Here is a 24761-nt window from a genome sequence, read left to right as displayed (position 1 = left end):
GCTTTGATTTATTTTTAATTTTTTGTAAAAGCACCAGATTTGTTTTCTGTTACATTGGTGTCTTATATCCAGTGCTGAAAAAGCAATACCAATAATGATTTAGTGTGCAAATATATGTAGGAAAGAAGACCAACTGGAATTAATTTGCAAATAATTAAAGCTCTAAAAAGAAGAGTTTGCACACCAACATCATGTTTTAAACCAGGTTGACATGATAATGATAAGCTCTTTTAATGGAAATCTGAGTCAATAAGACGTGACAAATTACTTGTGCTACATTAGAAATAATATATTTAAATTTGTCCTGCAAAACAAGATATCGTTTTTTTGCAGTGTAGGCTATATGGCTAAAAAAAGGCTGAGCATAGAAGAAGAAAAAGTTACATTTATGAATGATTAACAACGGGCCCAAGAAAAACTTCTAACCGTAGTACTGTATGTCCTCTTTTTCTGTACGTTGTCAGCAACATTATTTGTTAGGCAAAAGCAATTTCTTTGCTAGGATGTGCTGTCAAATTGCTATTAGACAATTGGTATTAAAAAAAAAAAGTCAGCGTTTATATGATGATTCCAACCCAGGCAGGTGTTGTTATCAATGCAAAGGTTAAGGAAATGTGAAATGACATTTATCTCGTTCCCTATAGGATCTTACACCCAACCTTTAGATATCTGTTTATTCTTACCCATGACTGGCCTCAGCAAACATGTGGTGATATTGCTGTGTGTGTTTGTGCCGTGTGGAAGTCCCACAGCTGTCTGTGACATTTTGCCGCTGTAAGATATCTGGTTATTCGCTCCAGTCCAAATGTGCTCTGAAAGATATTTACAGATTTAATTTTGTGGGTTGACCGTTTCCCATCTTACTGGAGGAAAAAGATCAGAATATTCAATTAGAACATGTATAGGGCTCCTATCTTCTTATAAAATGTCATACTGTCATCGTGTTTTTGGCCTCACAGTTCAAACTTTCAATGAATCTAATGGTCGTTACGTGGCTTTAAACTCTGTAGAGGTCTTCAAATTGCATTCTCTGTGTTGCCTCAAGGGTTGCAAGAGCAGGCATTGGTACGCACAGTCTACAGTCAGTTTTCACTGACTTTTTTTCATTTTTATTTCTGTTTTCCCTGAGCATATCATTTGACCCATTTTCCCAGTGTGTCTGATTATGTTCTCCGTTCACCTGTTGTTCTATTAATAGTTTTAGTCCCTTTGTATTAAGGACCTGAGTTTTCCTCGGTTTCTTGTTCTGTCTCGTTAATGTGTTGGTTGTGTTTGCCTGTTGTTCTCCTACGTGTTCCTGTTTGAACTATTATTATTACTACTACTATTTTCCTTGTGCGCTATACTTCTCTTTAACCACCCGTGACACTCCTGCTGTAAACCCCTGCTTTAAGCCTGATCTATTTGATCAAATATGGTCCATCTGTCTGAACAAGTTTGTTTTAACTCAATTGCTCAATAAGATTCTCTTTAAACCAACCTTGTTTAGAAAGATGGACATTATTTGATAAAATATCATCAAATGTATTGATGCATTTTAAGATTGTTTGCATGTCTTTTTTTAAAGAATTGGGTTAAAGAGAATCTTGTAGAGCAGTTTAGTTAAAGGCACAATATGTAGTATTTTTGGATTAAAATATCCAAAAACTACTAGAACAATGTTATATATTTTGTTGACTTGTGTACTTACATTATCCCAAATGTTTCCAAGAATGTTTAAATCCAGAGAACTATTCAGTTTTAACCACAACAGAGATGGTGTCCGTGTGTCACCTATCTATGACATCATACCCACGTTACCCTCGATTTCTGGTTTTATTCTGTAGAAACCATGCAAACACCAAAGACGTGTTTCTGCTTGGATACATTCATCAACAGAAAACGGTACTATACGGTTATCCGGACCACATGTGATGACCTACCCCAACCCCGCCCCTAAACCTACCCGTCACTGGGGTTACGACCAACCAAGAGCGGTTGTGGTCACGTGTGGTCAGGTGTGGTTCAGATAACCGTATAGTACCCAGAAAACGTATCATTGTTATCAAGCTACACCTTTGTTTTGAATAAGCGACCTCTAGCGGCTAAAAATGACATAGTGTGCCTTTAAGGATAAACTATTAACATTCTTATATATAGCTACCTGAATACTAACTCATTCAATACCTACCTACTTTGTTACTGCCAAATGAACACAAGTATGCATGTTAATGCATGTACACCAGGGCTGCAAACTTGCAGTGTGTTTGCTAAGTTCTGTGGAAGCATATGTAGAGTATGTTTCTGACCTTAAGCTTATGTGTGTGTTCTGATTTATTGCTTGCCATGCGGTCTCGAAGCTTTTTGGAGACTGTGACATCCCACATTCAAGTTCTATCTTTGTCTTTTGGCAGGGTGAAAGCCCCATGGTACTCACTAGCAGGCAGCTAGTAAAATATTAAGTACCTCAGCTTCTTATCTTCACACAGTGTGTGCTTGTGAGTCCACTGTATTGTAGAAAGAGATCTGCACAGCTGAAAGACCCGTCAGCCAATCACAAGACAACAATAACGGCCCTTAAGGTCAGCGAGTCAACGGAATGCTTATCGTGGCAACATTTTAATGCCTGGGCCAAAAACTTTGTGGTATTTGCCTAAATCAGCAAGTGAGCCCGAGGGAACTCTCAAATGAACAATATTTCCTGACGTGCTCTCTTGATCCCAAAGCTAATTTCAGTTGTAGGCTGTACAGTTATCTGGATGTGATAATATGCTGTTATTTCACTAATGTGATGGAAACATTGACAAAGCTTTGTGAATTGTCATGTTGTGTTTATCTCGTTGGTGTTTCAATTTATTGGAGTCTCTTTAGGCCTTGAGTCAACCAGGTGATTGTAAGATACAGGGAACTGATGTTTAAAATACATTGGATTATGTGGCTCCAAATTCCCAGATTGAATTATTTAGGTCTCAAAAACAATGAGTAAACAACAGCTCAACTAATATTAACAAATCCTGCACCTACATGATAAAGTTTGAAAGTCATTTCAACCTGTGGTGTTTTTGCTGTGCTATTTTAAAACACAGATCCAACAAAATTCCAACAGCCATTTCGGAGTCATTTTTCACCCCAAGGAGGAAATTAGAAATGATATTAACTGAAAGAAAACAAAGCCTCTTTTAGGACCATCAAGATGTTTATAAGCACCACATAATTTCTCTCTCTCTCTTTTTTTAAAAGAAATTAATACTTTTATTCAACAAGGATGCATTACATTTTTCAAAACTGACAGTAAATACATTTATAATGTTACAAAAGATTACTATTTCAAGTAATTGCTTTCAAAGACCTTTTTTAAATCAGTTTCCACAAAAATATTTAGCAGCATGTGTATGTATGTATTGTTGTATGTGGAAATTAAGGTAGTTAAACATTAAATAAATAATGAGAATAATGTGAATTAATCAAGATTAAAATGAGAATTTAGAGGAACTGTGTTGTAATGAAAATAATTCAGACATTTTTAATGGTCCCAAAAATAGGCTTTATTTTCTCTTTTTGTAAAATAAAATGGTGCGAAACCATAAATGAACTGTCACAATGCTGTGTTGTAGAACACTCATGAACACGATGAAGGCAAAGGGTATCTTTAATAAATCCACAGGAAGATAAATCACACAAAGAGAACGACTTACAACACATATATCACAGATGAGACCCGACAGCAAATAAATAGACACAAAGGACTTAAGTATAATTAACGACACATACCTAAACTAAATGACAACTAATCAGAGACCATAACAACCAACTCAACGTGGAAATGGTGCAAACTGAAAAAAGTCCAAGTAAGAGTGTGACATGGACATCTTCTTTTGGAAATCTTGCCAGAGTAACCTTGCTTTTGTTAGTACTGATGGGAACTACTAAGTCAGTGTGTACAACTCAAAATAAAAATGAATCCGTCTCTTCACTGTGTTTCAACGTCTCCATCTCCCCTCTCTACTAATCACAGTCACTTTATTTGTGTAAGCTCCTTATCTGTTCCGAGACTCAAACTGAAGCCATAGTGAGCTGTGAATTGGAAAATAGGTCTGACCTTAGCCTGCCTGATTCACTCTACATTGATTAAACTGAATTTGCTGTGAATGATCAGACCCAAATAACTTCTCCGCTCGAAATAGTGTGCATTAAATCCACCATGTCACCTTCAGGCTTCTTACAAAAGATCTGCTCCCAGAATAAGAGGTCTTCCATGGCACCTCCTCCCATTGTGGCCCACATCTCATCTGTTTCTAGAAGTGATGGGAAAGAGATTATTCCTTTAAGATCAATTACTGCTCTTACTGACTGAATGGTGTCAGCCTAACACGCTTAAAGAAACCGAGACAAGGAGGTGCTTTAAAAAGAAACCCATGAATGGCATGTGTGGGTGCGGTGCGCAGCTTTTTTTGCACGTGACTTTCCCCAAGACTGTGCAGGTGGGTTAATTTTTATCAAGAATGTGTACACTGTAAAAACACTCCCAGGGAAACGGCAATTTGTGCTTCTAATTTTGCAGCGCACGATAAGTAATTGTCTTTTTACAACAGCAATGGCTTTTAAGAGTCTTGGAGGTGTAGCCTAATACAAGCATCCACTATATATGTACTGCGTTATGAGAAACAGATAATGATCTCATTACCGCTATTTATAATTGCCATATCTAATATTTCCTTGAGCACACACTTGAGTATGATATCAGATAGGATTTGAGGAACAGTACAATTTCTCTGCGGCACGCTGCACCAGCGAAGATTTATTAGCCTGTTGCTAAGTGGAGGTTCCCTTGGGCAGTCTACAGACTAAAGGTTGGTATTCTACAGTATGCATACTAGATCTTGCACACACATGGATTATTAGGAAGTACAGCACTCTCGGGTTACTGAAAATGGAAATAACTTTTAATAAGTGCCCTTAAAAAGGCAAAACGTTACTGGCAGTTACCGAATTTCCTGTAGAAAGAAACAGCTAGAAACATCTAGAGATAGCAAGGAACACTACAGTGCTGTGTTGATTCTTTTGTTTATTGACCACATTTAAATTGTGGCTGCTCTGTGTTTTGAAAAAAGGAACAGACGGCAACATAATCCAGTGTGAAACACAAAGTATGCACCTGGTTGTGGGCTCATTTGTGAGATTTTGCAATGCCTTGAGTACTTGCCAGTATGTGGATGTTGTTTTGACAGTCTTCCCATCCAATAAACGTCAAATAAAGCGAAAGTGTTTACATTGAAGGTATTTTTGCTTTATGGGCTTACAAAAGTCTGCTCCAATCATATCCCCCGTTCCTAAAAGTATTGAATGATTGCTCACTCACTGGCTCTAATGTGGTTTTGGTTAGCAATCAAGTTACGTGCAACGGCCAATTGCAGGAGGCATTTTGGGAAGCCGTAGACACATGCAGATATTTCAGAATGCCATAAACATATTCTTAACAGCACCAATTAGAGGGCTGCAATTTCAAAACCTCAATAGTATTTTGAAAATTTTGTCTAGTATATTATTCAGATTGTCCTCAGAAGTGGCCGGTTATGGTGTGAGACTAGAAAAATTTAGATTTGGTAGCAATAAAAAGTTAAACTTCAAGGACTAGAGTGTACCTTTAGAAAAAAAGTATATTTTTTTCTAGTTAAAATATCACACAAATCCTCAAAGCAAAATAAGTTTACTCGAAAATCAACACTGAATAAGATATTGATAATAGTTTTTTAAGAATGTATCTTTAACACAAGTATTTAAAAAAAAAAAATACACTACACTTGTTTTAAAAAATTGTAGATCATTTATTGAAAACAAGTCACACACACACACACACACACACACACACACACACACACACACACACACACACACACACACACACACACACACACACACACACACTCACACACACACACACACACACACACACACACACACACACACACACACACACACACACACACACACACACACACACACACACACACTCACACACACACACACACTCTCACACACACACACACACACACACACATACTTGTTTTTGTGGTATAGAAGGACATTGATGCCCACACACACACACACACAAAGTACTGTGTGATTCCATATCTACATGGTGCTTCATATATAGTTCAAAGAATACTATGGTGATACCCTCACAGTAGGCTATTTGAGCTAAAATGCTAAAAATGCTCAGCTCGTGCTATATTAACATGCTGGGTTTCTTACAGCTACACTGTGTAATTTTTTAAGTGTATTCTTAGCAAAAAACACTTTGTTCTTTCAAAATGATATGTGCACATTAATGTGTAATTACATCTACCAACTAATCAAGTATTCTCGTAAGCGTAGAATCTGCCATTTAGAGTACATACGAGCGAGTCGCTCGAATGGCGGCAGCCATGTTGCGCCTCCATCTTGAAAATACATTCAAAGAGGGACATACCTGGAAATTCAAGCTTCGCCTTTCGCGTTTTTACACTCAGTGACACCGTGACGAATGCGAGGGGGAGATTACTCGTGACTGCCGGCAGATTTGAATTAATACGGACACCGTAGGAGTTAAACGCCCTCGGAATGGGAGGGGCTAGAAAGTAATATTCAGTTGGTAGTCATAAACACTTTCACCGCTAGATGGGAGAAAATCCTACACAGTGTAGCTTTAAGTGTAGTAGTCAAATAGCACTGATGTGCTCAAATAAAATTTTCTTTGTTTAAAAACACAAGCGTTGAAGGTGGTGTAAATTCTACCTCTTTAATGCTAGATGTGAACTTCAATCAAGTTTTAACATTTCAGTAATTCAGAATTTTCTAATTAAATACACCAAACTGTTTCTAGCACTCCAGATCTGATATAACTGAAAATTATATAAAAAATCTATAATTGCTGTTATCCACTATCGGTTCCAAGCCTATTGCTGATAGAAACTCCTCAGTGCTTATTATATCTCCATTACGTCCTCAGACAGCCATGCAGTGTCAATTAACTTTAACTAATGAATTAAATTAACTTCTGTGGTAGGGCTGACACTCCCCGCAAATCACAGCAATGATCGCAGATCATGCTGACAGCTTCATATGGGTCAACAGTCACCTAACAAGCTTGGCTTTTCCTTAAAAAATCACAGGGAGTTATTATTAACCAGTGTTGGGGAAGTAACTTGGAGCGGTAGCTTCCTAAAATCTAATTACTCAGAATTTACTTAAACTACAGTCAAGCTAAACACTGAGACATTTTTTGTGGATGTACGTGGAACAAAATATAGCATTTTGTCATACAAGGTGCCGTGTTGTTGTTGTTTTTTTTTTTTTTAAGTGCTGTATTTAAAAAAAAGCCATGTCACTATTACTATAAACAGTAAAATAACCGAGCTATTGACACAATACTGAGAAATAGGTGAGTTAGTAGAATTGCTACTTTTAGTTAGTTACTCCCCAACACTGTTAACAACACCATTCAAGACGAACACTTTTGAATCTAGGCTGAGTTCCATCTCTCACGTGTTTGGCAATGTTTCCCTTAGCTGTGAGCGTGGGAGAGTGGAACATGTGCTTCAAGCCTCACCGTGGTCTCTCTCACGAACTTCTTTTCCCAAAGGAAGGATTCCCCAGTTCACTCTTTAATATCAAAGCACATTTGCCAACATTGAAAAAGCATTTCATAGTCACTTCAGAAGCCCTGTTGTAATTCTTTGAAGTGCCTGTGCACTAGAGGAGAAGTGTGGAGCCAGTGTATAGTGTACTAATAGGGGAGGAGGTGGAAAGAGTGAAAGAGATAAAAAAAAAATAGATAGAATGAGAGCAGGTCAGTTAGAACTTACAAAGGCATAAAAGAGAATTTCCAAGCTTTTTCTGTCACCTTGTAAATAAGTGACGTGAACGAAACGGTGCAAAAAAAGATTTGCAGCGATCAAGGCTTGAAAATAACTGTTTAAACTGCATCAATGTTTAAAGAAATGCACAGTATTCTCAAGTATGCAAGACCGTAACTACATTGATGATCATTAAAAAAATATAAAGTACTGTACTTAAAGAGCAATATAAAGGAAGTTTTTAATGCTATGCTTGACTCTGAAAAAAAAAGAAAGATACACATGAAGTGGAAGAGTGTGCTTGAGGAGGTGAAAACAAGTCAAGCAGTGAATCACGATGGTGCATGATAACGATATTGTGTAGGCATTAAAAATATGGCAAGATCAATTTGCCGTATTTGGCACTCACCATTAAAACAACATTTTCAGAGTTTAAAAGACTCAGCAACTCAAATATGCATACTGAAAAAAAAAAAAGCCTGTTGTAATATTCCAGTATGCAAATTTTAACCCAATTAGGCAATGATTAAGGGAGTAATGATAACAGTGTCTGTCAAAGTTGTGGGAGATAACTCGTCCCCTCATCGAGGACAGTGTCATACAAATTAAATCTCATTTCTTAAATTAAATCATGACCTCGAGGTTGCCAAAGTAACAATCCATTCCGAGAACTTTGAATATCCTGCGGTGACCGTTGGGGAAAAGATTAAAGGGTTTGCTTTATGTCAGTATGCGGTGTGTGCAGAACAATTTTCATCAACCAAACTCATTTCCTTTATCAGAGTTTGTCATTTCAGATGGGGCAAAAAAAAAAAACCGAAAACATGACATTACATAGATAATTCTCCCTCTCTCTGGATAGGAGCTCTTCATTGGAATGCAGCTCCTTCATTCAGAATGTTGAAAAGAGACATGTGGGAGCCAAAGCATATTTCTCTCGACCTTGGGAGCCCATAGCAACATTTTAAATTCAAACTATAGAGAGAGAGGGGGTGCATGTGAGAAAAAGCAAGTGAGTTTTCAGTAAGAAAGCGGTTTTCAATGAGATGCTGTAAAGGAAATTTTAAGGAAAAGAACACAAGTCCTGCAATGCCCATACTGACACAGATTCTCTGGTGATAACTCTTCCTATCTTTTTTTTTCCAGAAAGGCGCTCACGGGTTGGTGAAGATTTGTGTTGGCAGCACAAGACCCCCGACCTCCTCTATCAGGAGACTAGGCAATTGGAAACCTAGAGGGAGCAAGGAACCAAAGACGTACGGTGAACCTTTAATCTCATCAAAGGAACCTAGAGGAAGTTCCTTGACAGGAGATAAAGCGGATTGACTCAGAACTACTGCCTAAAGAACCTGATGAGCATTCCATTCAATTACAAATGCATCGCAACGTGACATAACTATGAACTTTAAAAGATTGTGCCCTGTGAAAGGGTGCCTCCATTGACCCATTAATTCAGTTGTGACACATCTCAGATCCAAAAATAGACACGCTTGGGTTGAAACAGGCTTGGTGCGATGTCTTCCGCCATGGGCAAAATGGTTGGATGGACCAACCGTCACTGTCAGGCCTCAGCATTGGTTCTTCTCTACCTCTTCCTGACTGTTTTGGCTGCAAAGCCCAAAGGTCCAGGCCACACACATCTAAACTCTATCCGGATTGATGGGGACATTGCATTGGGCGGCCTGTTTCCAGTTCATGCTCGGGGTCATGAGGGGAAACCCTGCGGTGAGCTAAAAAAGGAAAAGGGGATCCATCGTCTGGAAGCTATGCTCTTTGCTTTGGACCGCATCAACAATGACCACGAACTGCTCCCAAACATCACGCTGGGGGCCCGCATTCTGGACACATGCTCACGGGACACTCACGCTCTGGAGCAGTCTCTTACTTTTGTCCAGGCGCTCATCGAAAAGGACGGCACGGATGTGAAGTGCCAAGGTGGTGGATCGCCCATCATTACCAAGCCAGAAAGGGTGGTGGGTGTCATTGGAGCGTCGTCCAGTTCCGTGTCTATAATGGTGGCTAATATCCTCCGACTGTTTAAGGTAAATGCATTATCATACAGTAATGTTTGGGGTTTATTTTTGCTGTGGATTTGGATTGAACTTGATCATGGTGGAACTCAATTTCCATGCTGGTTCAGGCTGGTTTTGCGCTGACCTAAAGTGTCAGCGAAATTACTGATGAAAGGACTAATAGTTTCAAACGCTTTAGTATCCTTATCTGCTATTGTAATATAGATTTAAAGTAATACAATTTGTGAATTAAATTTAGACAAATTATTTGACAAATTAATCAAATTATTAACGAAAATAGAAAATAATAAATTATGATTATAAATGATAAAACAATAATGAATTATTGGATAATAAATGTTTTTACTTTTTTATTTAGTTTGTTATAGTTATTGGTTAAAGTTTGGTCTGTTGCAGTAGCCATTTCAGTCAGAATATAATGGGTTAAAGTTAAAAACATGATGAAAAAGACCTGTTGACTAAGTGTAATTGGTATTTTGGAGGTCTTGCTGGAAGTGAAGAAGCCTGGTTTGGATATAACTGGACCGGCTTTGAAAAATAAAACTGGTCTTTTCACAGGTTTGAAATGAATACATTGATGTGTGAGATTGGATATTGTCGCTGTTGCGTCTGTATCTTTCCTTTCCTGCTGTTTGGCATTCTCCTTTGGTAAGCAGAGTGGCATTATCCCAGTGAATGTATAATTGATAAGAAAGCAATCTGAGGGTTCTTACATTCACTTAGCCATGACCAAACAAAGTCAGTAGCATTCCTAAACTCATTCTGTGCAAATTGCAAGGCTCCTGTGTGATAATGTACACATGGCTCATTTCCAAACAAATGTTAACTTAATATTTAATGCATTAAACTGATGAACAGATGATAAACAGTTGAGAGAGATTTCCGACTGCACCTCCAGTCCTCAAGATTTGATTCTTTTCACATTGTTATGGAGGTGGGTAACGGGGGGTAATCTGAATATGCAAATTAAAATAGTTTTTTATGCTCAAGGCTAACCATTGAAGAAGCTCTTTAGGACCCTCTGTGTGTATATGTTAATGTTCTCTTCAACTTAAGAGATCAAATACTTCTCCTTTTTGCAGGGGACTATGGTTATGTTATGTTACAATGTTAGAAAAAATTGGTTTGAATTTGGAGATCAGATTTGCATCTGTTCACAGCGGAGGAATATGAATAATGCAGGACTCCATGTTTAGCTCATTGCACTGACCTGGCATCAGCGAGGCCGATTCTCATTCATTCCTCAGCCAGGCCGCCCAGAGACAGATGCCCAACGTTTAATGGATATTTACCCTCTGAAATGCAGACTACACGGTGCCATTCATCAGCCAGAGAGTTGTGATCAAAGACAGATCGCAGGCGGAGGAAACTAAGCAGCAGCGCGTGGAGATGACAGGCCTCGAGCACGAGTGCTGATATAAGCGCATTTAAAGCTCACAGCTAAAACACTGGTGTTATTGAGAAAAAGAGGCAGCAGGTGCAGCGACAGGGCAACTGGGGAGTCCTCACTGCGGGTTGAGCTCGTACGCTCATAAATTCACTGAGTGTTTTTGTGCAAACCCTCTTATTAGGATCTTCAGATCAACTGTTTTACAAGAGTTTCTCTTTCAAAAGTACAAACTGCATCTATCTTAGCCTTGCCCACCTCAGTTGCAGTTAATGAAGATGTACCTCACTCATAAACCACACGGTCCTGCACTCTACGCATAAATGCCTTGGTTTCTCCCAGTCATTCGCAATTTCCTTTACTCATCTACAACATGTGTCCGTTCCTTCCAGAATCTTCAGAGCTATTTTACCGGAAAGCCTGAAAAAGGTTTCAGTCGGAGCTGATGGAATCTTTTCATAATCCACTTAGATAATGGCTTCAGCTTTTTCATGCTGACCATCAAAGTACAATGTGTTAAAAAATAAATGGTATAAGGGATGTTTTCATTTGACTGAAAAATGTTAGATTAGTCTGAGAGTCTTCACTGACAAAAAAGGTATCATGGCAGTATTACCATGGTATTTTGATCATGTACTGTAGTAATATCATGGTCCTCTTTGAAGTAGCAGAGTGTGTAATCACTCAGTACTGTGGTACATACAAAGTCCCTTTGAGGCAAAGTCAGTTCTCTCGGCAGGCATGTTAGGTAATGCTACAGTCTACTTGAATGGTAAAAGCTGCCTGTCAAATTACACTTATAAATCAGCCATAAAAAAATTATGAATTCATATAATTGTTTTCCTTAGCTAAGCTTGCACTAAAAACTGTATTTTTACATAAATTTACATAAATATACACTTTGACAAGTGAGATTATGATTGAATAAAGTATATGTAGATATTTAAACGTTATATTGCTTTTATACAACAGTTAAAAAAACTACTATGTAAACTACACTAAACTTGACTATTTTTTGTTTAATGACTCGCTCAGCAGTAAATAAATGTCACTTGCTGTGTCTAATTTTGAAGGCTGTGCTCTCCGAAGGTCACATTTGTTGGCTATATATGTAACGGAGACCAGCTATAGTGAGAACTGTGCAGGTAAACCTCACTCCCCTGATCTCCAGAGGCGCACTAGCGACTGATGCTAGCGGCTGTGGTCTTTAGCATCCTTGTAAGCAGCCCAGGCTCATTATTAAAACGTACCTGTGGCAAAATTTTTGCCAAACGCAAAATACGTTGCGTTGTGCACGTTTCGCGACAGTTTCAAAGTGAAATGCCCAGTGAGCTGCGCTAAAAGCGTGTTTAGTTTTTTCCGAAACAGATGAACGTGAATATGGCAACGTTTAATTAGGTTGGAGTTTGCACGTTTCACTGCAGATCTGATTTGAAATGTTTTGAGTGCCGCCAAAAGCTTGATGCTCCATTTTAAAATAACGTACACCTACACTAAAGCCTAAACCTACCCGATAGTGTTAACAAAAGCAAATGTGACATAAAAACACAATCATAACCACAGTGTTTTAGCTTGTTTTTAAACTCTTGTCTTCGAGCTCTTTTATCGTGACTACTCTTTCATGGGATTCGCACCCGAGCTCTCCGTACTTGTACAATTATGTACCAGCTGAGCTACTGAGCAAGTTTGGTATGTCAGTAAAACTGAACATATGGAGCTGGTTAATGATGCAAGCTCCAAAATATATTAGTTTATAAAAATTTGCACTATGGTAAAAAGCGTTTTGAGGTCATAACATAATTGTGCAAGGTGCCGTGTGAAAACAAGTCTTTATTAATCCATAATCTGCCCCTGTAATCACAATTGTGTGTGAAAACGATTAAAAGTGCTTGCTGTTTTACTGACTCTAGAGTTAGCAGTGATATGTACGTATTGGTATGTATTTTGCGTTTTGCAAAAATGTTGCCACAGGTAAGTTTTTCCAATGAGCCTGTGTTGCTTGTTAGTGCCCGCCTCCCATGCCTTAGACACCAGTTCTAGTCCCGCTCGGGCGAGTAGGACTGGAGGGGTTACGCATCAAAGCTAGCTAGCTTAAATTCTTAATGCAAATTCATTAAATAAAGCAATGACAGTAATAACGCCTCATGATGAATAACAATCCAGGGGTTTTCTTGGTTCAAAAATGGTCTTTGTTGATGGCAGATGAACATGATCATTCACACACAGTACAAAAGTACCCTAACCCTATCCATGTGATCTGTGAGCCCAGTACTAACAATAAATCCAAATTAAATGAAAAGAAACAATTATGCTTAGAAATACAAAGAATATGAACTTATCCTATTTATTCATTAAATAATTTGTTTTTGTTCTGTCCATTGCTATGATCATAACTGTCAATCGTATTCAATCATGCATTTAAATACGGTTGTCAATCCAGAAACTTTGGGAAGTTGTGAAGATGTGAAGTTAGCAGCGTTAACAATATACAAATATATACAGAAAGATGATGTGAAAGTCACTGAAAAAAAATCAAACAGTGAAAATGCACAATGTTGTTGACTTTTAACCAGCACCCTTGGAATGCGATAAAATATTTAAAATGCATATAAAATGTGATAAGTAATTGAAAAGATGTTACCTAATTTTCATGATTCTTACTAAAAGCACAGTAAATACATTTTCAGCTATACTTTTTCAACCAGACATTGAATATAGTACCCATAAAAATGTTGTCTCAGCTAATAGCAAAGGAATAGATCATTCTTGCACAACAATGTCCTTATACAGTCTCTGTATACATATCAAAGCACCATGGAACAGACACTGCCTCAGTACCTTTTTATTTAAGTGCAATAAGAGTCTGTATGTATTACAGAGTAAAAATACACAAAAAACCCCGTAAATATCTGCCACATCTCTATGCTTACCCAAGGCAGTAAAAAAAAAAAATTGTGCATCAGCAAAAAGCATTTTTTGCTCCAGACAGTCTCCCTGAATTTGAACATGTCTCAGACCAGATGCAGGTATTGGCCTTTTGCTTGCATTTCGCTAGTTTTCAATTATAGAATCCGAAGCACTGAGGAACAGGAAAAATGCATACTTGCATACGCAAATGCACACACATACACACACAACCGTCGCCCACCGCCTCAAACATGCACACACGCAAACACCGGGGAGAAAGAAAACTGCATACTCTTGCAAGAACACCCTGCTCAAGATGGAAGGTCTGCCACCTGCATGCAGTTTAGGGGGTTAACAAAAAGCACTTTCCCTAGCATAGATTTGGCAGTTCTGAGCTTCATGATTAATATTTCACATCAGCATTACATAACAGCAGCTAGAAGCAGCAAATTACCCTTCCCCAACATCTATGTATTGAAAAATCCGACGACACATTCAGAGTAGAGGCTAGAGTCTGAAAGAAAAAGCACTAACTGTTGTTTGGAGTTTTTATGAAATTTGCCAGTATAATTTATCTAACAAGAGAGTTGCTCGGTCAAACTCACAGCTGTCATAAACTCTACAGCCACATCCTCTTGTTATCTCTTATTCTTGAAGTAAAATGGAAGCTTGTTTTGGATAAATCACAGAATTTTCAGTGCCAAAACGCTTGAAATGAAACTATCTGAAGCATTTTAGATGTTTACCACCACTGATAATGTACTAGCTATTACAGAGTCTCTTACTTTCATGGCTATAAAGCAAAACTACCCCACTATCTCGATATAATGCAAACAGTCTGTTAAAAAAGTATGTTGTGGCAGACCATCAGAATTGCTATTATGGGTCATAGAACTGCCCTGGGTTCACAGCAATGCTAATAAACAACACCAGTCTATTTTATGAGGATTATTGTTGTCTAAAAAGACTTTTAATATGTTTGGTCCAAATTTATGTACATCATTAACTGAAAACATCGCATTTTTTACATTGTATTGTCATTTATCCCTACTGTTTTTTAAGTGTTAAAGTCAACATGAAAGCAAAACTGACCCTATGTACATTCAAAATACACATTCCTATTCTATGATTCGTGGCGTGGGTGCACATTATTCCAAAGAAAAAATCTCAAAATGTATAATGGCTTTTGCTGTCATATTTTTTAGTCCCTCCCCTCCAGTGATGCCCAAAACCACTTTTAGTGATCCAATCTTTTTTCTTGTTGAACACCCCCTTTAACTCATAAATGCGTCGAAATGGGTTGCAAATGGCGTTTCGTGTTGACATTAACAGAAGATGTTTACTTTCAATCCAAAAAAGGTCAATGATTTCAAAGCATTTTCAGGGTGCTAATTAGCCTCAATTAATTACAATAATGACTGCCTGCTTGCATTGAGTTTTGTATTCACGTACATCACTGATCAATGTTGTTGTGCTTTGAATGCAGGCTGTGAATGTGTATGCTACATGGTTTGTAGCTAAGCCTGCAATTTAGCTATTAAATTTGAGAGCGATGTAATTGTCTGGAGAGTTTTTACACCTCCATTTTAAACCCCAATTCCTGCCCAGACACTTTGAGGAGGACAGTCGATTCATGATATAAACTCTCTCAGTGGTTGTTTTGTCTGTCTGGATGTTTGATTGTTTTAGCTGCAGTGAGCAATAAAGAGTTTCAGAGAGTCAGGTAAGGGTCGCTATAACAATTGTTAACACTCACTCTTCAACTGGCCTGAGTATGCTGTTGTCTCACCGTCTGTTTTCACTCAAATGTCATGACATATTGCTCTCTTTTCCTCCATATTATCATTTCTTTGTCCTCTTAAGTCTTACTACCCAGGATTCTGACCTGACTGCACTCACCAAATAACTTCAAAAATCACTGCTGATGGCTGTATTTGAAGTGATGTTGGAAGAGAAAGCAAAAAGAGCAGTTTTCAAAGAGAAAGTGAGAAAAGCAATTAGGACTTTCAGCACGGTTCACCTATTTGTTTTAAACTGTTTCAGTGAGGCGACAGGATGGAAACACTCTTTTTTTTTAGGAGAAATCAACCTATGAATGGTGTCAAAGTGTCTTGTTATATATTTGGCTGGGATGATAAAATAAAGTATTTTTTAACAAAAAAAATAAATAGATGACACTTCATCTTTAAGTACACAATTCTAACAGATTTTTTATTTTTGAAGGCACTGCACTGCTCTGCATTTATGGAAATTAATTCCTATTAACTCAAATCTAATGTGAAGCGACAGTCTATTGCTTATCAATCACTCAGTGGTGTTTGATTTTCTAGCACATTTCATGAGAGAGCAGATGCAAGCACACACAATGTTGACATTTAAAATGAATCATTGAATTTACCCAGACAATGGCAATTGCTAGGCCTATAGACCTTATGTAGCTCCGCCCCTTTTCAGCGCTGCGCTCATTGTCTTTTGACTTCCGGTCTGTATTTTCACAGCGTTTTGCGTGTTTATTAATGAACGGCTCGTTTTAAAATCTTCCCGGTCGATTTACATTTGTTAAGTCATCTGATTTAAACATTACAGTCCTCATGATAACTTTCGTTAACTTTACATTAAGTAAATCCACTTAAAAAGCTAATTACTCCTGGACAGAAATGCCATATAAATATACAGAGCGACCGCAAAACGGAAGTTAAAAGACAATTTTCCAAAGATGGCGGCGCCCTTGTTTCTCTGGTGCATAAGGTCTATAGACCAGGAAAATTGCAATTGATCCACATTGTTATCTGAGGCATTGAACCTTTTCATAAAATTTCTGGTTTATGGTGAGTTTTTTCTTGACATTGTAGGTCTAAGGGACTGATATTAGTGAGTTTTATTTTTCTCTATATGTTTTTAATTATTTGTTTAGAGCACAGTAAATGTAACTATTTACACGCCAATGTGTGATATATGAACTTTCATGTATTAGAAGATTCAAATGCTTTAAATAGCCTCCATTTACTTTAATTTGCTTTCTTTTCAGCACAGGTTATGGCAAATAAATAGTCTCTCTTCCCGTGTGACTGATGGGGCTTTTACCCACCAGCAGAAAAATACTACACTGGGTCGCTTTGATTTCTGAAGCAAACTTGCCATCATTTGAGTAGCTTGCTTAGAGGTTCAATTTGACATCGCCTTCCATCTCAAAGAGGGTTACATCGTAATAGCTCTCCGTCTAAGAGCGCCTCCATTTTTCAATTACACCTACCCAGCGTGTGATCATGTTTCTACCACCTCACAAACTAATACTCTATTGCAAGAGATTGGAGTGACAAATTTAACATAATTTCCTATTCAGAGGTTCCCACTGGTTTCTCATCTGGTTTTTTGCATTAATGTGTGAGGTATTAGAAATGTTTGCGTTAACCCAACTCTGTCCACCGTAGGAGACATTGGTACCATATTGTTCATTGACTGTAGGGGACTAAAAACTGAATCAGGATTGTTCTTTTGATCCGAGAACTTGATTAGGTCCAGAAATGGGATTTCTCTCACAAATCAATCAACCGATTTTAAGAACCAGTTCACCAAAAAGAGCAAATATTTTGTGAAGCTGACATCATTAATTCAAAGTCACTGATAAGATTTAAGGATTATTTTAATGCTGCTTTATTTGTCATTTTTGGTGCAGCTTTGGTGTTAAATGGATCATACATGTGCAAAGATTCTTCAAAAGCTAGTTTCACTTAAGAATAAAAGTCATATGGGTTTGGAAAAGAGGGTAAGTAAATAATGATGTTTAATTTTCCGCTAAACTAGTTTTAATAATTGTTCTAATTCTATGAGAATGGGGAAGTCCTCACCACAGATATGATAAAATGGATAAAGAGGAAAGATACAGTTGGATGCACATTGAGAACTTAAAAAAAAAAAGGTCAGAATTCAACTTCTCTGAAGAGCTCTTGAGTTTTAAGCAGCATAATGATATAAAACCACTTTTATAATAAACAGAACGTTATCGCCCATTGGTGTTAGTTCTCCTTCTTGGTGTGAACTAGACTGTCTCCTGCTTGTAGACAACTAGTAATTTGGCACAAGTCTCCTTTAGAGTTCCTAGTTAAACTGTACCGTTCACACAACACTTTTACATAGGCTACTATTCGGGTAGCTATAATTCTTTTCTATTCTCATTTCTCCCCCATTGCTGCAAATATCCAGCAATATCACCTTTAAACAGTGACAGCGACAGCGACTAAAATAAATATAGAAGATGGCGACGTCTACCGGAAAATCGCATCTGATGCGATAGTAGTCGATGAAGGCGCGCGTTCACCCGTCAGAACTTAATGAACCAACGGCAGCTTTCCTGAGTGGAGACCGAATTGCGTGAGTTTGAGTCGCGCGCATGTAACGTTAGGCCACAAAACTGAGGGGATTCGCGTCGGATGAAGGCGGACTTGTTCGAAAACTTCAGGTGAGACAGTTAATTTCGGCGTCTCTGAAAGTTAGCCGAATCATATGAAAGCACAACAGTCTATGCCTGTTGCATTGTATGATTTGCGGTTCCGTTCACGTTCACATGGGTGTTCAAGGTTGTGAAATTTTACGAGAACGCGGTTGTCAGTCTCACAAACACCCGACCTTATGCTTATGAATGCTTATGAAAATAAGCATTACGCGCTCAAACACAATTCTGATAACCTTATTTTATTCTACAGTATGTGAACCTAATGGTAGCCTACAAACTGTGTTCGTATTTGCCAAATACAGCATGTCAGCAAACATATTTTAATGTGAATTTTGTCTGAAACCAAATAATCTGACGCCATGTCAGTTTTATAGTTCTATACTCTTCCTATATTGAGCCACTGTTGTCACTCTTTTATTTTCATAACAGAATATAAAAGAGCAGCTTCAGAGCAATAAGCTTTTTTTTTTTTTTTTTTTTTTTTTTTATTCTGTAATATTTTGATGTATAGAGACCAGCCTGTAATATCAGTCAACTTGTAGAATTCATGAGATATGAAATGCATGAGGTAGAATCATCATGTAGGGTACATTTTCTCAGTGCTGTGATATTGAAACAGGTTGCTGCTTTGCTTGACGGTTTTGCACTCTGTCCAGTCTTTTCCCAAGTCTCCAGTGCATCCTTGTAAAAGTGAATTAGTGCAAATCTGCCTGGAGTGATATAGCTAATTCAATGACTGAATCATGTCTTCTTAAAACAAAACAGACTGATCTGCCCGTAGTCCCTGTCATGTTGAATGAGCGCAGAAAGTGCTCATGTTGTTTGGTAGAGAGCACATCAAGTGTGATTGCGTGTAATGGCAGTCGGCTACTTCTTTTCTTCTGAATGTTGTATGCTCTGGTTTTTTTTTTTTTTTTTTTTGCTCTTTTCTTGCATGGTTTGTTTACCTGTTGCATAAATAATGCACATATATTTTTTGTTTATGCTGTTTTCTATACTAGCATGCAGTCTCGGCATGCAATGTTTAGCACTTATTGCTATTTGCCCTAACTTCTTGTTGGGAATAACATTACAGTGTATCAAAACTGAATTAATGCCTGAATGTGTGGTTCTGTCTGTTTGCTAGTGTCTGGAACTAAACTTGGGAAAACACATTGGAGTGCCCTTCCCTTCAGGGATTTCTCCAGTATACTTGTCTCACCGGTGAAGCTGCTCGAAGATTGACTTTGACTTCCATTCCACCTCGCTTGTCAAGGTGGTCAATTCCCTCAAAGCATACCGGCCCTCCCCCCATCCTATTACTTTGGGCTTTTTCCTTCACTGTGCGGCACAAACAATATCATATAGGCTAGAGGCTTACGATCCTGTCAATATCTCATATCAAATAATTTCCTTCATCTTGGATATACTTACATCCATATCATAATTCAGTACAATCACAGAACACATTTTTTGATGTACATATGATTAGAATATGATTGGAGCAGCATATTTGCTTCATATTTGGATATAACCACATCACCAATGCCAGTTTGAATTGGAAACTGTACTATTGTACGTAACGTAATGTAACATTGATTTAACACTACAAAATATTTATAGTGGGATACAAAAGTCTACAACCACTAGAGAAAATGCTTCTATTTTGTATTTTTCTAATTCAATACAATATTAATATTATTGTATTCAACATTAGTGTATTTTTTGGTTTCTAAAAGAAGTTTCTTATGCTCACCAAGGCTGCATTTATTTGAGAAAAAATACTGTAAAACTGTAATATCTTTTGAAACATTATAAATACAAAGATCTGTCATGAAATCTAGATGGTGCAAACTAATAGGTCTTTACCTCTTGCAACACATTGTTATCTATAGGACACAGCTGATTGGTTCCTGGTGTATCATGAACTGTTGTGCCATGCTGGTTATATTTATTCACTGCGTGATTAAAAGCTTTTATCACGCTGTGAAAATGCCCCTCCCCGTCATTACGCTATTTCTATGTCATTGCACATGCGCATTCCTTTCAGTTTCGGTTTTCAATTTCGATTAAGCGTTTACATGTCCTCTCAATCGGATTAAAAAAGGAATAAACCACCCATTTCATTCGGATCGAGCTCAATCGGATCATTAAGGTGTTTACATGAAGGTTTTTCAGTCCGATTGAGCCGTCAATCAGATTGCTAATGGATTATTTGGTTGCATGTAAACGTAGCCTATGTAAGCAGCATTAAAAGCAGCAGACCTTGGCAGGTCTATTCCGCCAAGACCAGACATAATCAACATTGTCATACCTATTACCATGCAAAACACTCAGAGAGTTGTCATGATAAAAATGCCTTTACTGTGACTTTTGATCAATGTAATGCACCCTTGCGGAATAAAAGCATAATTTTTAGAAAAAAATCTCAGAAAATTTTGAATGGTAGTGTATATTATACTTTGAACTTGTTTATTGCTGTTTTTAAAATCAATATTTTATTTATTACAAATCAACCATGACAAGATCAAAGAGAGTTAATATCAGTGCAAGATGTGAACAAAACCTTTTAAGACAAATGAAAGAGAGAGAAAATCTTTTGCCGAAAATATAATGAGTGTGTGATGCATTCCCCCAGTTGCTGAGAATTACTGGCATCACTGCTTACAAAGAGACTTGACTTTAAGCGATTCATTTAAATTTCATTTGAAGTAATTAACCTTTAAATCATGCAGCTCACCAGCCCTTTGCATTCTCTGTTGCAAAGAGTATCTGGTATTTTGTTATATTGTTGTCGTAATTTAATTTGTTCATTTTCAGGTCTACATAAAAATGGCAGATTTTCAATGTGCTGTCAGATTGTTTGACTTCACCGCAGGGCCATAGTCAGAAATGTTGAGGCTGAGGTGGGCCCGTTATATATTCTCATTGAGCCTGGAGAGAGGGGGCCCATCCATAAACCTTTTGTCTTGGACCCCTGCACACATAACACTGTGAACATTCTGCTAGAACAGAAACTTTCAAATTACTATACGTTTTAGTCTTGACAGGGCAGCAAATCACCTACCATGACAAGATCAAAGAGAGTTAATATCAGTGCAAGATGTGAACAAAACCTTTTAAGACTGAGAAAATGAAAGAAAGAGAAAATCTTTAACCGAAAATATAATGAGCGTGTGATGCATTCCCCCAGTTGCTGAGAAGTACAGGCATCACTGCTTACAAAGAGATTCATTTAAATTTCATTTGAAGTAACAAACCTTTAAATTGTGAATCTCACCAGTCCTTTCCATTCTCTGTTGCAAAGAGTATCTGGCATTTGGTAAAAAAAAAAAAAAATCCATAGATAATACAAAGCAGGAAGAATGAAAAAACAATTCATTATTTCTCAAGTGAGTCTTCCTCTTTGTTGTTGGACGAGTGGACAAGTTATTCTTTTGATGCAAATGTTCAGGCTGCAGGTGATGCAGAGTTTGAGGTTAGTGAACAACCCCAGAAAATGCCAAAGCCAATAGATCACCACAAAGTATCAAAGGTTTATCAGCAGGCCTTGCTTGTTGATATATATGTGCATAATTCCTGACAATGCAAATTGATTGCAAGCATACTGTAGCTCTCGTTTAGTTTGCTTGTTCATTTGTTAGGTAGTTTTTGCACGTCAGCACTCATTTTGAAAACAAGTCAACCTTTATCAGCGCAGCCATTTTTCTGAGCTGATTGGTATTGTTTGCTCACAGGATTGTCTTGGTTCACTAACAGCAGCACACACTGCAGAGGATAGACGACAGCGTGCATTATTTGCGTGGTGGGTAGATCCGATTTTCCCTTGACAACTCCCCATGATTGAGCTGATCGACTACGGCGCCCGATGAATTCGTCTTTGCTGAAAGAGTCTCGGCAAATGTTTTACATGCTCCTCATTAAAGTCTTAGCTTTCTTCTTGAGAGCGAACCTGAGAAGTAAAGCTTAGAACTGGGGAGCCATATCTGTATTGATTTAACACCTCATTGGGGGAATGACGGCTGAATCAAGATTAACGCTTCTGTTCAATATCTGCGTGGTGTGCCCATTCCTCTTCAACCCCATTAGTTGAGGGGTGATAGCCAAGCTGGCCAACAAATCTGTTTACACTGTCAAGCGCACTCAATGGCAAATGCACCAGCAGGAATGGGCCGCCTTATGAAAGCTTTTCATTTTCTCACTGCAGCGACGTTGATGGATAACCGTGCTGGGGTGTTTCTTTTTCACAATATTCTATTGTGTGTGTGTGTGTGTGTGTGTGTGTATATAGCCATGCATATTTGTGTAACTGCCCATTGGTTAATGGTCTGCTATAGTGATGGGGCCAAATGGAGTTGTGCCAGAAAGCACTGGCAGAGGAGGGTATATAGGGATGTCAGAAGTACCTGTACTATAGTAAAAAATGTAAAGATGGCAGTTTTTCCACAATGTTGTTAAATATTAAATGACTGACTGACAAGCTGCTGCTGCTTTTATGCATGCATGCACAGTACTTGAGACCACTTGGCGGTGTATTAAATGTAATGATAGTTGGTTTGTCTTAATTGGACATAAACAGGCGGGACAGGAAATCAGATTTGGGTAAATAGGCCTTGCCCTTGTGGTCCAATCATTAATCAGTTTATTTCTTTGTTTTATATTGTTTAAAACAAGATTTTGTTTTAAGGATAGCAAGAAAATAGAATAAGCTATTAAGAATTATTTAATGCTGTTTATTTTACGTAACCAATTATCTTTTTCCCCTTTTTTAAAGTATAAAACAAAATTTTGTGAGGCATATGCAGGTTAAGAAAAATAAACCGGATTCAAGATATGTTCTATGAAAATAGGATTTATTTTGACACTAAATTCTTATCTTGTTTTACTGGAAATCAAGATAAAGCCCTTGAATAGAAAAGTTTATATTGATATTGAAATTATGCTATTGTGACAACCCTAGAAGTGATATTCTGTTGAAACATGGATGATTTAAATGTCCTAACATAACATGTTTTTTAGTTCTGTTCAATATTGTGCCACTTGTGTAGCCGTGTTCTCTCAAAACCTTCATTCTCTTCTTTCCTTTGAATCTGGCCTCATCTGAACTTAAACTTCTTCAAAGTCTTTTCTTCTGATGTTGTTGGAGGTCAGCAAATAGGGTGGTATTGGGATTATTATAGAGACTTTTTCCACCGCCTTTGTTTCTGTCAACTAGGGCCTCTCTTTGCCTCACACTCTCCCTTTCTCCAATCTCTTTGGAGACAAATGACCAAGGTTGAGGGTTTATCTCTGTATTTCTTGCAGCATCGATCCATCTTTTTTGTGCATGCTTTTAAATTAAGATTGTGTTACCACACTGGGTACCTGCAACCATACTGTTTTATCCCATGTATGTTCTGTTTTTAGGGAGCATGCCGGTGTTTCCCCTACCATTGTTTTGAATGAATGAATGACAAATATATATTAAAAAAAGAAGAAAAAAAGAAAGAAATAGAAATAGATGCGTAAGCTAGCTCCATGTAGTAGCCTATGATTTTCGCGATGCAGAAAACGCGGACGTAAATGCAGAATCCAGTCATAAAAACGGAATTTATTTATTTTGATGAATAAAAAGCAGTTCAGTACACTTGAAATCAAATTGCAATATAGACTAGTGTGTGTGAGTATTAAACCGCAAAAAGACTTAAATACGAATCCTGCATGTTGTGTGTGAATGAATGGTGCAGACGACGCACAGTTTCATTTACCTCACACACACACTGAAGCACGTGTGACGCTCGCACCGTTTTTTTGCCTATATGAGGACACGAATGCATGAACTTCATCTTCAAACTTTAGATCCGATTTGATTATTGTCATGTCATAAACACAATGGTCTTCACGGCAACCCGTCAAAATAAAAGTTAGGTTTAACTTGACCGAAATATATTTCTGTTGTACAGTAGAATTTAGATATGTCTCAATGTGTTGATAATACTAACACTAATTCAAATAAATTATCATCAAAACTTTATTTTTTAAGGAATAATAAAAAAATGTTTTTCCATGTTTTAATTTTAACAGTAAAGCTCATTGTTTTTGTTGTTTGACGAAAAGTTTGTTTAATTTCAATATGATTAAATGAATGTTTTATGTCTTCATTTGATTCACAGAAAAAAAAAAAAACCACAACACCGAATTTCATAGAA

At 37.6% G+C, this 24761-nt stretch overlaps 1 protein-coding gene across 4 annotated transcripts in view; it reads left to right on the top strand.

Moving 5' to 3' along the window:
• grm4 (glutamate receptor, metabotropic 4) overlaps nt 1-24761 on the top strand; it is a 163813-nt gene that overhangs the window by 41574 nt on the left and 97478 nt on the right. For 2 of the 4 annotated variants that reach the window (XM_084426031.1, XM_084426032.1), the window contains exon 2: nt 8961-9856. In XM_084426031.1, the coding sequence (XP_084282157.1) occupies nt 9329-9856 (528 nt within the window). In that variant the 5' untranslated portion in view covers nt 8961-9328. Of the gene's footprint in view, nt 1-8960; nt 9857-18376; nt 18601-24761 lie in introns of those variants that run through there. The other 2 variants (XM_084426034.1, XM_084426033.1) reach the window with 2 other exon arrangements.

This window comes from Rutilus rutilus (genome assembly GCF_951802725.1).
Source record: "Rutilus rutilus genome assembly, chromosome: 12".
NCBI lineage: Eukaryota > Metazoa > Chordata > Actinopteri > Cypriniformes > Leuciscidae > Rutilus > Rutilus rutilus.
This window is presented reverse-complemented; position numbering and strand designations above follow the sequence as displayed.